The sequence below is a fragment of the Carassius carassius genome, chromosome 39 (assembly GCF_963082965.1).
Source record: "Carassius carassius chromosome 39, fCarCar2.1, whole genome shotgun sequence".
In the NCBI taxonomy this organism is placed as follows: Eukaryota; Metazoa; Chordata; class Actinopteri; order Cypriniformes; family Cyprinidae; genus Carassius; species Carassius carassius.
Genome location: NC_081793.1, coordinates 8,862,750 through 8,880,015, shown reverse-complemented (window position 1 = coordinate 8,880,015; position 17,266 = coordinate 8,862,750). Strand labels below are relative to the sequence as shown.

The 17,266-nt window shown below is 36.9% G+C and overlaps 1 protein-coding gene across 1 annotated transcript in view; it reads right to left on the bottom strand.

The window, feature by feature from the left end:
* The window catches only part of LOC132121333 (potassium voltage-gated channel subfamily H member 4-like), a 38,892-nt gene continuing 21,626 nt past the window's right edge, over positions 1-17,266 (bottom strand). Inside the window, exons 8-17 of the mRNA XM_059530634.1 lie at positions 12,352-12,546; positions 9,866-10,065; positions 6,657-6,906; positions 5,723-5,937; positions 4,870-5,279; positions 3,868-3,974; positions 3,712-3,788; positions 3,253-3,511; positions 2,092-3,110; positions 1-41 (exon numbers count right to left, since the gene is read on the bottom strand). Of these exons, the coding sequence (XP_059386617.1) occupies positions 2,887-3,110; positions 3,253-3,511; positions 3,712-3,788; positions 3,868-3,974; positions 4,870-5,279; positions 5,723-5,937; positions 6,657-6,906; positions 9,866-10,065; positions 12,352-12,546 (1,937 nt within the window). The 3' untranslated portion in view covers positions 1-41; positions 2,092-2,886. The remainder of the gene's footprint in view (positions 42-2,091; positions 3,111-3,252; positions 3,512-3,711; positions 3,789-3,867; positions 3,975-4,869; positions 5,280-5,722; positions 5,938-6,656; positions 6,907-9,865; positions 10,066-12,351; positions 12,547-17,266) is intronic.

Sequence of the window (17,266 nt, the reverse complement as noted above, 5' to 3'; positions counted from 1 at the left end):
CCATTTGATGGGAATGGGACGGAATGCCAGGAACCAAGTTTCTGAAAAGATAAAGCGGTTTAAAAATTAGTTAGCATTTTTGCCTGCTGATCATCTAATTGATAATGAGCTGACATTTTTATGTACAGTATATTGTACTGCAAAGTAAGATGTTGGTTGATATAACTGAAATTAAAACTTTTCTTTTTTTAATGTATTTTCATGATCATAAAAACATTGGTTTGTAGTGCTAATAGTTGTACCATTTAATCCACTTTGTTATTATTCTAGATAGTTACCTATGGCTAATGAACTGGAAGTCTTTTGCCAAGAAAATAGCTTCCATGTTGCAAAATAAGGTGGATTTTAGTGTCCTGCAGTGAGGATTGAGTAGGATTATATGTATCTGATGATATTATTGTTGGACATGAGTGAAAGTAAAAGTTGTGACATTTGCCAAGTATGGTAAGCCATACACGGAATTGGTGCTCTGCATTTAACCCATCCAAGTGCACACACAAGCTATATATCCAGTGCCTGGGGAGCAACTGGGGGTTCAGTGCCTTGCTCAAGGGCACTTCAGCAATGGGTATTGAAGGTAATTCACTTCCTCCCACCTACAACTCCTGCCAGCACCGAGACTCAATCCGAGACTAAAGTCTCTAAACATTAGGCCACAGCTGCCCCAAAGTGAACATGGACAAATAAAAAATGTAACTGATGTTAACAAAGATCTTTACTGTACTTTACTATAAAGTGTTACCAAAAAGGTTGTTGATTTGGACACACATCTTTCTCTTGATCACAATGTGGTTCAGGTCTGGAGATTGGGCTGGCTATAACAGGGTCTTGATCTGGTGGACCTCCATCCTCACCTTGATTGACCAGGCTTTGTGGAATGGAGCATTTTCAGCTGGGAAAACCAACATTGTCAGAGCAGAAGGACAACCTTGTACTGTACGTGGCTTGATTCACAGTGGATGGATTGTAGGCCTCTCCAGGTCTCCTTCTAACCATTAGACAACCAAGTGTTGGGCAAAGCTTAAAACTGGACTCATCCAAGAAGGTCCAATCCTTATGGTGGTTTTTTTTGTGCAAACCTCAGCCTGGCTCTTCTTTGCTTTTCATTGATGAAGGTGTTTCTCTAGCATTGCTCTGCCCCTAGGAGCCTGTTTCAAACTGTTCTCGCCGTGCACTTCACCCCAGCTGCCATATGCCATTTTTTTGTAGGTCACTTGGTGTCATTCTACGGTTGTTGAGTGACATTTAAATGAGTTGGTGGTCATCTCAGTCTCTACTGGTCTTTAGCTTTGTTGTCCTCAATGTCTGCAGCTTCAACTGCTGTCTGTGAAATTATAAGGATGGAAGCCACCTCACTGTGTCCCTCTGCCAGTTAAGCCAGAACTGAACCCTTCTTTTCTTCACTCAAAGTTTTTCTTTTTAATTATTTTGTTATGGTCAATAGTTATTTGATTCCAATTACTTTTGAGGTTCTACTTGCGCTGTTTTTGCTATCCAGCAGATGCCTATTGCAAGAGGATAGCGATGAGCAGAGCAGTGATTTTTATACTTTTCCTTGTTAAATGAGATTTGGTGGAGGCGATCACCTAATCAGTACTTCATTAAGCAGAATGAGATGTGTATGTGTTGGAATTCAACAGACCCATTTGAATGGCTGCCATACATGTAGAGATGTTGATTTAAGAAAAAAATTAAAGAGGTCTTTTAATTTTTCCAGAGCTGTATATATGCATAAAAGTAAATCTGCTCATCACATCACATCTCTTCAGAAGACTTGGATTAAGCCACTGCATTCAAAGGAACGAGTCTTGAAGCTTGAAAATTGTGATTGCTTGAATTTTTAAAGGATTGACAAAAATGATGAGATGAAAAGTCTTATGGGTTTGGAAAAACAATGACACAATACTCATTTTTGAGTGAATTATCCCTTTAACAATAAAAACAAGGAAAGCAGTTGGTTGTGTGTACAGAAAAGTGAATCTAGATAAAGTGATAATAGCGTCACTGATTATAATGGGAACGATTTAGTTTTGTGTGTGTTTATGTGTATGTGTGAGAGATATTGTAGTTATATATATAAAAAAAACTTACTTTGTAAGCACATCCAGGCCCCGGACTCTAACATTTTGTGATTTCTTGGTTAAGATAACCAGGTTTTTGAAATTGGTGTGGAGCCAGATTTTCCACATAATTACTGCTATTTTCTGCGGTGGAACAAGAAAAGGTTCCAGATCAGCCACTGGATCTGTGACCGACAGAGACACCCTGTTGGTGGAAAAGGGATTCGGTGATGAACTAGATGATTAACTGCTGAGAAGCTTTTTCTCTTTGTACTCATGAACTTATGAAATTCATAATGAATGGAAAATGGTGTTAAAATTCAAAGAGAAATTTGGGTTGCAGAGTTGATTATAGTCATTCCTCATTGTTAGTCCATCAGATCCAGGCACCATGTGGTCTCTGGGTTACAAATTCCTACACTGGACCTGCTCTCTGATGTCTCACTATCTTGGCCCAGCCTTTGATTACCCAGTAGGCACTCCTGACTGGTGTGCTCTACTTCAGATGACCCCTCAAGAGAAGAGTGAACTACAACCGATTCCTTTGGAGAGGGTGGAGAATTCTCTTGTAGGAAAGTGGAAGGTACCACATTCTGATTAAGGGCCACCTCTGGAGTCCTGTGCTTTTCATCCACGGTTGAAGTGGGGTAGGTAAAGGCTGGTTCTGTGGAAAGGTGTAGGTGTGAATACAAGCTTGGCGTGACTTTGCTAGAAAAAGAGGAATTGCCCAATGTTTGAGGAAAAGTATTTGCAAAACAGGGTGTGACTGGCTGATACTGGCATGAGCTCTATCTTCAGCACAAATGCCCAGTGATAAGCCCTCTGCTCAGGGACTTTCTCCAGGTGTTGGCCCCTGGGTTCCTGGGCGGATGCTAAGGTGAGGGGAGCCAGCAGATAAGTGATGGTGGCTGATGTTGGAGGGAATTGAGGTGTACAATGAACTCCAGTCATGGGAACAGGGCTCATTTGCTGTGACAGGAGAGGGTTGATTAGGCTCATGCTGATGAAAGTGTTCCTGTCTTTCAGTGTGCTGAGTGAAACCAGATCCACCTGCACATAACAGAGAAACATTTTGATCAATTGATGATGAAGACTTTGTAAAGTCTCTGCCACCTTGTATATAAAAATACAGATGGTTGAATCGATAAAAAAAGAAGAAAGAAATGCTACAGGTAGTTTGTGGCTGTACTACCAGGCCGGCTGTGACTCCAAGATGTGGACGCCAAGAGACCCTCAGGGACAACATGGTCTTTGTGCTGCATGTGGATGCTGGAACCCAAGATGTAGGCTGGAGACATACTGATGGAAGAACTGGACATCATGTTGACTCCATAGGGACAGGAGGACAAAGGTGCTGTGTAATGACGAACAGCTATCTGTGTTTGCAGGAGGTGCATTATGTGATGCAGATCCTTTGTTAGAATTGACACTTCCTGTTTCAGGTTGCCCATCTGGAATGAGTTGTATTAAAATATTGTATTAAAGTATATATAATCATAAGAATCATAAAACACAAATAAACCATCAGTTGCAAACTTAACTTTATGTCCTTTCACCTCATGTCATAGTGATTTCTGAGTTTATATTGTAAATAGGTACATTTTATAAGGATTTAATGTCTCTGTCTTTAGGAATAAGATTGTCACTGTACCTTATTGTTGAGTTGGTCAATGGTCTCTTTCACTTCCTTTGTCTCCTGAAGCAGTGACTCATTCACCTGATTATACCCTGCATTAAAACAAAGATGCAATGACCCAACTGGACAATATTAAATGTTACTTAGATTCTAAGAATAAAATATCCTTACCATCCAGTGTCTTACTACCCAGAGATGTCACTGTAATAGTTTTGGCAGTGGTGTCCTCCACATTAAAACGAAACACATCTCCGTTGTCCTCAATTCCATCTACAACTCTGTGAAAAGCCATACACTCAGAACATGTTATGCACAAATATATATATATATATACAAAAATCAGATGTCTTTTTAAAGTCATTTAAACTCAATAACATGCAAATATCAATTCATACGGTCTCATCCTGATTCATACAGGGGTAGGCAACTCCGCTCTACCCAATAAGAAAGCCTAAGTCTGTAACACACCAAGCTAACAGTCAAATGTCGGCCAATGTTGAGCCATCATTGAAGATCTGTCAGCTCAGTTTTTGCAATGTGTTCCCCACTGTCTGCACCAGTTGGATCCTGTTTGAAAACGTTTTGGGCAATTGAGTATTTTGAGTCACCTTTGGGAAGTCAGTAAGACAGATACCTCTGATTTTTTAGCTTAGGGAACCAGAGCACGTGAAGAAAAACAAAAGTGATGAAAGCGAGCAAAGGACAAAGCCAACAGGGCAGAGGTTTAAGAATGTACTAATTTTACCAACGTGCAAATATTTTTAAATGACATGGCTGTATGGAATGAAGAAAGTGAAGACCAACTGATCAACAATAAACATACTTAGAATGGTACACAAGTGCTGCTCTGTTTAAGGTTTGTATATCAGCAGTCCTAGTTTTGGTGACCATTTTGGAAGGACAAATATGACTGCTTACTGACACCAACAGTGGAGACTGTATGTTCTTTTTTTCATTGTGTTCAAGTGCACCTTTTTGGCCTAGATGCAGATGACACGAGGTTGACAGCACAATTGTCTTTAATTGACGCTAGTTATTCGATGACAGTTTGGTGTGTAACTGCTTTAAGGCCTCTTTTCACAGCAAGTAGCAAATCACTGTTTTGTTGATCTATGGCAGAAATGTCAATATGTTGTATCCTTTTAAGTAGAATATACTGTCTAAGAATGTTACCTTGGACTAAGATCTGGGGGTCCAAAGCAGTTGAGAGTGGGGATGAGCAGTTTGGCAGGTTTGCGTCCTGTACCTCCAGAATCTGTCTGTGTCCTATGGATGGATTTGGGTGTAGATGAGGGAGGATGGGTTTGTTTCTGTAGTTTGTTCCGATGTTTAGGGGAAGGGTTTGAACTCCAGCCCCTGACAGGTGAACGACACTGTCGCAGGGTGTTGAACTGCAGTAACTCTTCCCCTAAAAGATTCCCCAGTGATGTACATCGTACTGGGTTGCTTAGATTGGGCAGAAGAAGATTTCGGCATGTATTGGAAGCAGGTAGGACATGGAAGTACTTGTCTGGATCATTAGCCTTTTCTACAGTGGATGGACGCTTATTCTCAGTTGTTGCACTGGAGTATGGGTAGTTCTGCTGCAAGGAGAAAAAAAATGACACCAGGGTATAGGTCAGAGACTGTACAGTATATAGCTGAGACAGACCACTGATTCATTACAATGAATGAGAAAAATTGGAATGTAAAAAGTGAGAAAAAAAGTGGAAAGTAAATCCCATAATTGTAGGAAAGAGTCAGGTCAGTAATGTTTGTATTTCTGTTTAAGTTCTCTGGTTACCATTGGTTTAAAGAGTGGAACTTGTGGTTAGCCTACAGATCACTGCATAAATTAAGTCCATCTGTCTTTTTCTAAAAGATGCTTTTTTATTTTTGTTTTTTGGAGCTTGAGCCAAGTCTTGGGGCCCAAAGCAGTCATAAAAAGCACAGTGGATTAGCTAATTTTGATGTGACAGCTTTGATCGTGATAATGAATGGTTTGGTTTACTAAGTAAATATGTGTGTTAAGAGATTGTAGTCTTACCTCAGTCTCACTGCCCTCCCTTAGGTTGTATGTGAGGTTTAGGTGGATGTCAGTAGTGAAGATGCTGGCATACTCGGTATATAGTTCAAGAACATCACTTAAACCTTTCATACTTATGTACTGCAGGTCACAATATGTCAGTGCCTTTACATCTGCATTCGTCTTGATCACATGATTCTGGCCTGGCAGGTCTGATCCAATCAGATCTCCTTTTCCTGTAATGACATCAACACTAAATAAAATTAACTACTCTATTACAGTCATTTTCATATAAATCTAATATTTAATTCTGTTTACCTATGTATAATACGATAGCTGTACTGAAAAAAAGCTTTCTAATCTTTTTTGTTTTCTATGTTTTATTTTCATTTATTATACAGTTATAAAAAAGACATCTAACACTAGCTTACTCTATTCTTTTTCTATCTGTATTTTTTATTTTATTTATTATATTATTTAAAAGCCCTTGTCACGTGTACTATTTAAGCTAACTGAGACTTGTTATAGCAGTTATATATCATTGCTCTTTTGTTGTTTTTGATTGCTTCCATAGTCCTCATTTGTAAGTGGCTTTGGATAAAAGCATCTGCTAAATGACTAAATGTAAATGTACAGTAATGTAGACCACATAGGCCATCCCACTACTAGAAGTATTTTTAAGACAACTGTACAGTTTTTAGGAAATAAAAAAACAAATAATATAGACTTCATGTTTGTACTTTTAATGTATCTGGAACAATTGCTCCTAAGTTTGTTATTGTAATCATGATTTCAGTTAGTTTTCATGGACTGGAGAAGAGTCGAAAGTAGTTGCTGTGGTAATGGACAGTTGTACACCTGAAACATTCCATCAACATATAGTAAATCAGCATGTAACGTTCAGAAGGATAGAAAAGGTTGAAAGGTTGAAAAGCAACAAAGACATGTTACAAACCCAGAATAGCCAAGACCATGTTGTCCTTCAGAACCTCCAGTGAACCAGAACAGACAAAGTAGTTGGCCTGCAACGCATCCCCCTGTCTGATGAGATATTCCCCCGGTGTACAGAAAGTGGTTTTGATATGGAGGGAGAGTGAGCGCAGGCAGCCCCTACTGGCACCATCAAACACGGGCAGCTGCAGGATGTCTTTGTTTAAGTGCATGGCTATATCTGCACGCAACTCATCAGGAAAATCATGCAAGAGCTGTAGAAAAAAAACAACACATAAAATCTTCTTTACCATTGTTTGATAATACAAATTATTATTTCCCCCTTAGAACTTTTACAAGTATATTAGGCTTCTTTTTTTTTTTTATCAAAAGTTTTGAAGGTTCAGACAATCTTCCTCTTCACTGGTGAGTGCCACTCGGCCTTATCTCATGAACAAGCCTCTGTGCCCGTATCCTCTCACGTGAATGTGTTGCAGTTTCTCTCAGTTCTGGCTAGGTGGTGAAACCCATTCTGGACCTACATAAGACAATTGAATCGGCACTCTCCACGGTGCCCATTCAAAATGGTTTCTCATGAACAAATCCTATCACACACCCATATTGAGAGCTGGTTTGTGTCTGAGAATTTAATGAATGCGTAGTCTCATATGCTTATTGTTCAGCATTACATACTAATCTAGGGATGCATTAGAATGTAAGGGAATTTCCCCACAGAAATTAAGAAGCATTTGCACTCTGAATAAACTATATGATTAGATCAGAGGTTTTGTGCAAGACACAATATGACATTCCAGAGCTGTGCAGCCTACGTTTCTACTCAACAGAGTTTACCAGGATCATCTTTTACTGTTTCCTGGGTTATCTCAGCTGGTGAGGTGGTTGTTACTAGGCACTAGGCTGAGTAAGAGTGTGTTTACATTGCAACAGTGGAAGGATGCTGGCTTCACCCCATCAATGCCCAAATTTTGTGTATCTGCCATATAAGAACACCATGCTGTTGGTTATTCTGTGTGCAGGCAGGATCTGATAATTAGAAATGTCAAGGAATGAGGTGTCAAAACTCTTTTGTCCTGCTAAAGTCCTGGGATTTTCCTGCAACGTGTGCAACATGTTTTCACCAAACATGGGAATCTGTCATGATTGCAGCAATAAGCATGTTTGAATCTGTGACTAATGTAGGGCCCAGACCTTTATCCACATTACACAGGCTTTAGAACTTGGAGACAAAAACACCACTTGATGTGTGTGAATGAACTCAGTCGCAGAAATTTAGCAGGCTCTTCAAATATGTTTTGCTAATCGTAGATTCTGAATTCATTGCCACAAATTTCGCTTTAGCTTCGCAGTTTTTCGTTTGGTGTTTTGACACAAACCTCTTGTGGGGGCGGGCTTAACAGTGATCTACTCTGATTGGAGAGTGAGCTTTTGATGGACAGGTGCTCCCTGACCAGGAAGTGTAGACCTAACTCAGTGGCGCACATATTGGAAAGCTCTCGCGGTGATTTGTATTACTAAATATGTAAATAATATTTGACCTTTGATCGTCTCAGTCTGTAAAGATGAGCTCTTGTCCTTCAAGGCAGCTTGAAGTAAGCTTGTGTTACTGAATGACAATAATAACCCGCAACAAACTGTTGCACACTGTAACATGAAAAACTTGTATCGATGTTATTGGTTACTTCAGTAACACAAGCTTACTTCAAGCTGCCTTGAAGGAGGAGGAAGATGATGCCGCTCCGTGTCTCCTGAGAGCTCATCTTTACAGACTGAGATGATCGAAGGTCAAATATTATTTACATATTTAGTAATACAAGGCACGACGTATTGCATACAAATCACCGCGAGAGCTTTTTTTCTTTTTCTTTTTTTATTAATGCAGAGAACAAAAATATACAAAGTATAAACATACATCACATAATATCAACCACACACAAAAAAGAATAGAAAAGAATAAAAAAGAATAAAAAGAATAAAATAGAACTAAAGAAAACAAAATTCAAAGGAGATCAAAGGCAGAGCAAATTCTAACAGTCCTTATAGCTTTCTTATTAGTAGATACTGAAATTACATTGAAATAGTTTTCCATTTCTTTTAGGAAAACAGATAAGACAAGTTTACAGTTGGAGAATTTGCATTTGTGAATGTGAAATTGTTTAGGAAATATTTAAATTAATAACAAAACTGTTATTTTCGTTTGTGGGGTCAGAGTCATAATAATCAAATATAATGTTTTTCATATGTACTGAGAAGCCTGGCAAAATCTTACAGTTGACAAACACACCAATATCATCCCAAAGTTTCTGAGTGTAGTGACATGGCCAAAATAAGTGTACAGTTTCTTCGGAACTCGAAAAAAAGAGCATGTAAGATCAATGTCAGATTTAAATCTTTGTATAAACTTCTTTACAGGGAAGAACCTGTGTATGAGCTTAAAATAAATGTCTTTCATTTTGTCTTTGAAAAAGAATTTTTGCGGTATAGACCAGATTTAATTACCGAGAGAGCTTTCCAATATGCGCGCCACTGAGTGACGTCTGTACTTCCCGGTCAGAGAGCACCTGTCCATCAAAAGCTCAATCAGAGTAGATCACTGTTAACCTGTGAAAAACTGTTGAGAAACTGTGAAATCTGTGGCAATGAATTCAGAATCCATGATTAGCGAAAACGAATCTTTGAAAAACATTAACAAAGAATGAAGCATATTTGAAGAGCCTGCTAAATTTCTACGACTGATAATTTGACCTTATCAACAGTTAGGTCAAAAGTATTTTAAAAGTGCTCAAAAAGTTGTTAGATTATATAACCTAAAATGTATAATCTAATACATTACTTTACTGATAACAAATTACTTAAAAATGAAAATGTAATGAACTACAATATGTAAGTAATTTTTTCAACACTGGCTATGATTCAAAATCTGTGTAAACAACTTGTGGTAAAACAAAAATAATGCATGTGACTGCCTCTTTTGCAGTGTAAAGAGAAACAGACCATACACACACTTAAACTAAAATAAACTAAAAAGTAGCATAATTTTGTTTGGAGTTGTGCAATAATGTAACGTTATATTTAAGATATATTCCCCAGCACCTTGGATGGTGTGTTGATGTACTACATGTGGTAAAAATGATATCTCTGCACAGACTAAAATAATTTAACATAAAATATAAATAAATCAGAAAAAATAAATGATAATGCCAAGCACTTTCTCACCTCATTGACATCGATGCCATTATTCACAGACCAGGTGGTCTGGAAATATTCCAGCATGCATTGTTTCAGCTGCTGTGGCAGCCGGTGAACACGAATGAAGTCCTTCAAATCTTTCATGCGCGTGTGATATAGTGAGCGACGTGAGTACATGCGCTGGATGATGGCTGTTACATTCCCAAACACCACAGCATGCATGAGAGCTGTGTAAGAGAAACAACCAATCTGATTCACCATCTAACAAACGAGAAATAAGCCCATTAAAGAGGCTAATGTTAAACATGTAATGTTAAACACGTGACATTTACAGTACAATGAATAAAGCCATTAACCTGTTTGTGGCTGTTATTATAAATCCTGAGGTTCTTACTCAAGGGTGAGTGGTTTGTTCACATGGTGAGAATTATTGTTTTGTTAACTGTTTTCAGGTTGTGGGGAAGCTCTAAACTACATTTTCTGAGACATTAGCCTAGATGTTTGTGTTGCTCATCATAGACGACGATGTTAATAATGTTAATCATTTATAGAAAAGTTGTTCATTTCGGGATTTTTTTTTATTCTTCTTTCTGTTCAGATTTAAAATCTACATTTTACATGACATTTAGAAGCACTGTAGTGCTTTGATGACATGGCTGTATCCCATAAATATTCATGAGACTGTCCTTGCTTATCCTACAAGAAGACACTGTTTCTTAATTATTAATTGTTAATGATTAATGACAGCATATGGTGCTTTTCTGTGACCATTGTTTTTTTGTTTAATTGCTCACACATTAAAAGTGGTTGGATAAGATGGAGTAAGATGCACCCTGGGACAAGATGATTATTATTTGTTCTGTACCCTGTACCATGTTCTCCATTCCTTCCCAACAAAAGAGGGTGACGGAAGGTGTATGACCACCATGTTTCTTTCTGCAGGCAATGATGTATGCGTATGGTGAAGTTAATGTGGCATATGGTGAAGAATGTGTCTTTCAGCAGCTGGATTCAACACTTAGATTCTTTCCCCACTGCTTGTGATGTAGATAATGTGCTGTGGCCAGACTAAAACAGGAGGGAGGTCTTACATTTTGCATGTGTTTTTGACTTTTTGTGTTTTTATTTATTTATTTGTTTGTTTTCCAGAAAACCCATTATCTTACTAATGTTTTTTCCTGGTTTTCTCCAGTTAGGTATGGAAAGTGTTTCATATAAAATACATGTGTTGAAAAATAATGCATTTTGGGAATACTACAAATGACCAAAATAGGAGGGAGGTCTTAAATCCTGGGATGCACATCTTACATCCCAGTTATTTGTTATTATATTGCATTTGTCTGTGTTTTTATGTATACCTGAGTAGGTATGCATTACTGTAAAATTATTTTATAACCAGGTACATTGTAAGTTGGAGTTGTGCAATGGTTTGTGATATGTGGTAGCCAGATCTATTCATATGATACTTACAGGTAAGTGCCATTTTGCTACAAAACACAATTTTGGGCAGAGATAAAACAGTTTTGGATGCAGAGTTTGCTTCTACTAGATATTTGCAGAGTTTTGCAGTACTGTACATTTTTTTTCTTTTTTTTTAACTGTACAATTCTTTACAATTTATTGGTTTTGGGACGATGAAAAAACATTGGCAAATTTGTGTAAACAATTGTGAAAACATTTGTTTTAACTAATTGTGGACATTTCAGCCTGGAGCAATGGGTGATGAAAATTCAGCTATACCATCACATTAATAAATTATTTTATTTTATTACATTTCAATACATTAAATAATATTATAAACATACTGTATATTAAAATAGAATGCCACTATTTTAAATTGTAATATTATTTAACAGTTTTACTGTTTGTACTGTATTTTTGATCAAATAAATATAGCCTTGATGAGCATAAGAGACTTATGTAAAAAGAATTATAAACCTTACTGATCCTAAACCTTTGAATGGTATATATGTCATACAGTTTATTAGTTTTGGGACAATGGGCCACAACATGCAAATTTGTGTAAACAATTGGGAAAACATTTGTTTTAACTAATTGTGGACATTTTAAGCATTAAAATGCATTGTGCGTGTGTGTGTGTTTATTTATTTATATTTGAGTAGGTATAGATATTATTTGGTATTTTTTTCACCTTAATTTTCTTTTATTTTCTTTTTTTTTTTTAATCAAAATCAATGGAAACAAAAAAAATTAAAGAAAAACCCATTTGCAGGGTTTGATTTTTTTTATGTATGTTTATAGTTTTGGGACAATGGGCCAAAGATTCAATAGACATGCAAATAATTGAGAAAAACTGTAAAATGGTGTTTAATAAATGTGTGACATTTTCATGTTATGTGTGTGTCTTTGAGGTTTTGTCTATAGAGTTTTGAAAAAAGGAGCTATATATTTTTTTAGAAATCATGTGTAAGCAATTTTCAAAAACTGTTCAAATGCAGAAGCACATTGTGACAAAAGAAATTGTCTAGGATACTGTGGAAGTTACTGCTTACCCCCAATGAGCATAGTGCAAATAGAGAAAATCTTCTCGGCATCAGTGTTGGCACAAACGTTGCCGAAGCCTACACTGGTCAGACTGCTCAAGGTGAAATATAAAGAGGCAATGTAAGCACTGCGAACCGAAGGACCACCAACTGTACTGTTGAAATAGGGCTTGTCCAAACGCCTGCCCAGCTCATGTAGCCAGCCTGAGAGAAAGAAAGAAACATCTTATATTGTCAAATATAAATACAGTCTGCTTTTAATAAAAATAGTTACTTTTTAAGGGTGCTCATTCTTCAAACACGCACACACACGTGTATATATACATTTATACATATATACTAAAAACTCTTTCAGTGAGCAAAAAATTAAGAGATAAAGTCTTAGTTTTACACTAATTGTACATTATGATGATGGTCAAATTTAATAATAATTATAATTTACCGTACAGTACAAAAGTAAAATTATAATACTAATATTTACACTGCTGTTCAACAGCTTGTTTTATTTTAATTTACATTTTTGTCTTATGCTTATCAGGACTGCATTTATTTGTTTATTTAATTTATTCAAAACAGAAATAATTTGTAATAAGTTTGTAGTCAGTAATTTTTTTTTTATATATATAAATTAATACTTTTATTCAGCAAGGATAAGGTAAATTGATAAAAAGTGATAGTAAAGACTTATATTGCTACAAAAGATTTAGATTTTTAATATATGCTGTTCTTTTTATTTATCAAAGAACCCTGAAAAAAGTATCACAGATTCTAAAAAATGTGAAGCAGCACAACTGTTTCCAGAATAATAATAAATTAGCATTTTTTAATGATTTCTGAAGGACCATTAGACACTGAAGCCTGGATCAATGGCTGATGAAAATTCAGCTATACCATCACATTAATAAATTATTTTATTTGATAAAAATTGTATACATTAAATAATACTATAAACATATTACAATAGAAAACCTTTATTATAAATTGTGATATTATTTTACAATTTTACTGTTTATACTATATTTTTGATCAAACAAATACAGCCTTGATGAACATAAGAGACCTATGTAAAAATATTTATAAACCTTACTGATCCTAAACCTTTGAATGGCAGTACAGGTGCATCTCAATAAATTAGAATGTCATGGAAAAGTTCATTTATTTCAGTAATTAAACTCAAATTGTGAAACTCTTGTATTAAATTCAATGCACACAGACTGAAGTAGTTTAAGTCTTTGGTTCTTGTAATTGTGATGATTTTGGCTCACATTTAACAAAAACCCACCAATTCACTATCTCAACAAATTAGAATACTTCATAAGACCAATAAAAAATAAATAAATAAATACATTTAGTGAATTGTTGGCCTTCTTGAAAGTAGGTAAATTTACTGTACATGTACTCAATACTTGGTAGGGGCTCCTTTTGCTTTAATTACTGCCTCAATTCAGCGTGGCATGGAGGTGATCAGTTTGTGGCACTGCTGAGGTGGTGTGGAAGCCCAGTTTTCTTTGACAGTGGCCTTCAGTTCATCTGCATTTTTTTGTCTCTTGTTTCTCATTTTCCTTTTGACAATACTCCATAGATTCTCTATGGGGTTCAGGTCTGGTGAGTTTGCTGGCCAGTCAAGCACACCAGCACCATGGTCATTTAACCAACTTTTGGTGCTTTTGGTAGTATGGGCAGGTGCCAAATCCTGCTGGAAAATTAAATCAGCATCTTCAAAAAGCTGGTCAGCAGAAGGAAGCATGAAGTGCTCCAAAATGTCTTGGTAAAAGGGTGCAGTGACTTTGGTTTTCAAAAAACACAATGGACCAACACCAGCAGATGACATTGCACCCCAAATCATCACAGACTGTGGAAACTTAACACTGGACTTCAAGCAACTTGGGCTATGAGTTTCTCAACCCTTCATCCAGACTCTAGGACCTTGGTTTCCAAATGATATACAAAACTTGCTCTCATCTGAAAAGAGGACTTTGGACCACTGGGCAACAGTCCAGTTCTTCTTTTTCTTAGGCCAGGTAAGACGCTTCTGATGTTTTCTGTGGTTCAGGAGTGGCTTAACAAGAGGAATACGACAACTGTAGCCAAATTCATTGACACGTCTGTATGCCTTGACCCCAGTCTCAGTCCATTCCTTGTGAAGTTCACTCAAATTCTGGAATCGATTTTGCTTGACATTCCTCATAAGGCTGTGGTTCTCTCTCTGTGGTTCCAAACTTTTCCCTTCCACTCAACTTTCTGTTAACATGCTTGGATACAGCACTGATTGAACAGCCAGCTTCTCTGGCAATGAATGTTTGTGGCTTACCCTCCTTGTGAAGGGTGTCATTGATTGTCTTCTGGGCAACTGTCAGATCAGCAGTCTTCCCCATCACTGTGTAGCCTAGTAAATGAACCTAACTGAGAGACTATTTTGAAGGCTCAGGAAACCTTTGCAGGTGTTTTGAGTTGATTAGCTGATTGGCATGTCACCATTTTCTAATTGGTTGAGATTTTTTGTTTTTTGTTAAATGTGAGCCAAATCATCACAATTAAAAAAAAACAAAAGACTTAAACTACTTCATTCTGTTTGCGTTGAATTTATTTAATACACAAGTTTCACAATTTGAGTTGCATTACTGAAATAAAGTATTCCATGACATTCTAATATATTGAGATGCACCTGTATATTTGTTACGGAATCACCTGCCTCACCAGCGAAACCAGGCTCCTACACCCGTTCACAATCACCTGATTACTACTAATCATGGACACCTGCATCCACTTACCACACCATTCAAATACACACTCCCCCCCAGTCATTCGATGGTCGGTCTCAAGGTTTACAAGCTTCTCAAGCGGATCCCTTACCTAAATGTCAGCCTGTCAATCCTGGAAGCCTCTGCTGTCTATTGAAGGACATGAAGTTTCAGCTCAAAAAAGACTGTTTTCTCTGCTTCCATTGATCACTTCAGTTTTGATTCTCCTAAGTTGGAAGCTTCTCCTCAGTTGCCTTAATAACCTCACCTGCTTGTTTGAATCTCCCTGTTTGCCTCCTTGACCAGTTGTGACAATATACAGGTGCTGGTCATATAATTAGAATATCATCAAAAAGTTGATTTATTTCACTAATTCCATTCAAAAAGTGAAACTTGTATATTATATTCATTCACTACACACAGACTGATATATTTCAAATGTTTATTTATTTTAATTTTGATGATTATAACTGACAACTAAGGAAAATCCCAAATTCAGTATCTCAGAAAATTAGAATATTGTGAAAAGGTTCAATATTGAAGACACCTGGTGCCACACTCTAATCAGCTAATAAACTTAAAACACCTGCAGAGGCCTTTAAATGGTCTCTCAGTTTAGTTCTGCAGGCTACACAATCATGGGGAAGACTGCTGACTTGACAGTTGTCCAAAAGACGACCATTGAAACCTTGCACAAGGAGGGCAAGACACAAAAGGTCATTGCAAAAGAGGCTGGCTGTTCACAGAGCTCTGTGTCCAAGCACATTAATAGAGATGCGAAGGGAAGGAAAAGATGTGGTAGAAAAAAAGTGTACAAGCAATAAGGGATAACGGCACCCTGGAGAGGATTGTGAAACAAAACCCATTCAGAAATGTTGGGGAGATTCAGAAAGAGTGGACTGCAGCTGGAGTCAGTGCTTCAAGAACCACTACGCACAAACGTATGCAAGACATGGGTTTCAGCTGTCGCATTCCTTGTGTCAAGCCACTCTTGAACAACAGACAGCGTCAGAAGTATCTCGCCTGGGCTAAAGACAAAAATGTCTGGATTGCTGCTGAGTGGCCCAAAGTTATGTTCTCTAATGAAAGTCAATTTAGCATTTCCTTTTGCTAATCAGGGTCACAGAGTCTGGAGGAAGAGAGGAGAGGCACACAGTTCATGTTGCTTGAGGTCCAGTGTAAAGTTTCCACAGTCAGTGATGGTTTGCGGTGTCATGTCATCTGCTGGTGTTGGTCCACTGTGTTTTCTGAGGTCCAAGGTCATAGCAGCCAGATACCAGGAAGTTTTAGAATACTTCATGCTTCCTGCTGCTGACCAACTTTATGGAGATGCAGATTTCATTTTCCAACAGGACTTGGCACCTGCTCACAGTGCCAAAGCTACCAGTACCTGGTTTAAGGACCATGGATGTGGATTATAATCACTAAAAAAGGCAGAAATATTTATAAGCGATGCAAAAGACTATGCACGCTAAACATCACAATCGTGAATTTATTTACTCGAGAGTTTAGCTCTGCGTAGCCTGTCATAATATATAATAATGTTTTTTGTTCAGGAGCTTTTATAAAAAATATAGAGTGTCAGCGTCGCGGATCATTTCAGAAAGCTAACGGCTATAACACCAGCATTAAAAATTAAAATTAAAAACTTTTTTAAATAAGTTTTAAAATAAATATGTTTGAAATAACTTGATCTGATGTGGATTATAATCACCATACAAGGCAGAAATATTTATAAACGATGCAAAAGGTAAATATGACCGGTGGAGAAATCAGACGTCAGATTCTTTTTCTCTATCACAATCGTGTATTTATTTAGTAACTTATATTATCCATCATAAGTCTCATCAGGAGAGTTTAGCTCCACGTAGACTATCATAAAAATATAATAATGTTTTTTGTTCGGGAGCTTTTATAAAAATAGAGATATTATCATTCATTCTAATACTGTGGCTACATATAAACAGAAACAGACTCGACTAAATAAGCAGGCTATTTTCATACAGCTTAAGCGTTAAAAATTAATAAATAAAATAGAAATACATTTATTTCTGTGTGACTAATTTTAAGTCCTGATAAATTAATTAATTATGATCAATGTATCACTTATTCTATTGTAAAACATCGATGCTTTTGAATTTAAATATTTAACAAAGCATGCAAACATACGGCCATTTTTATCA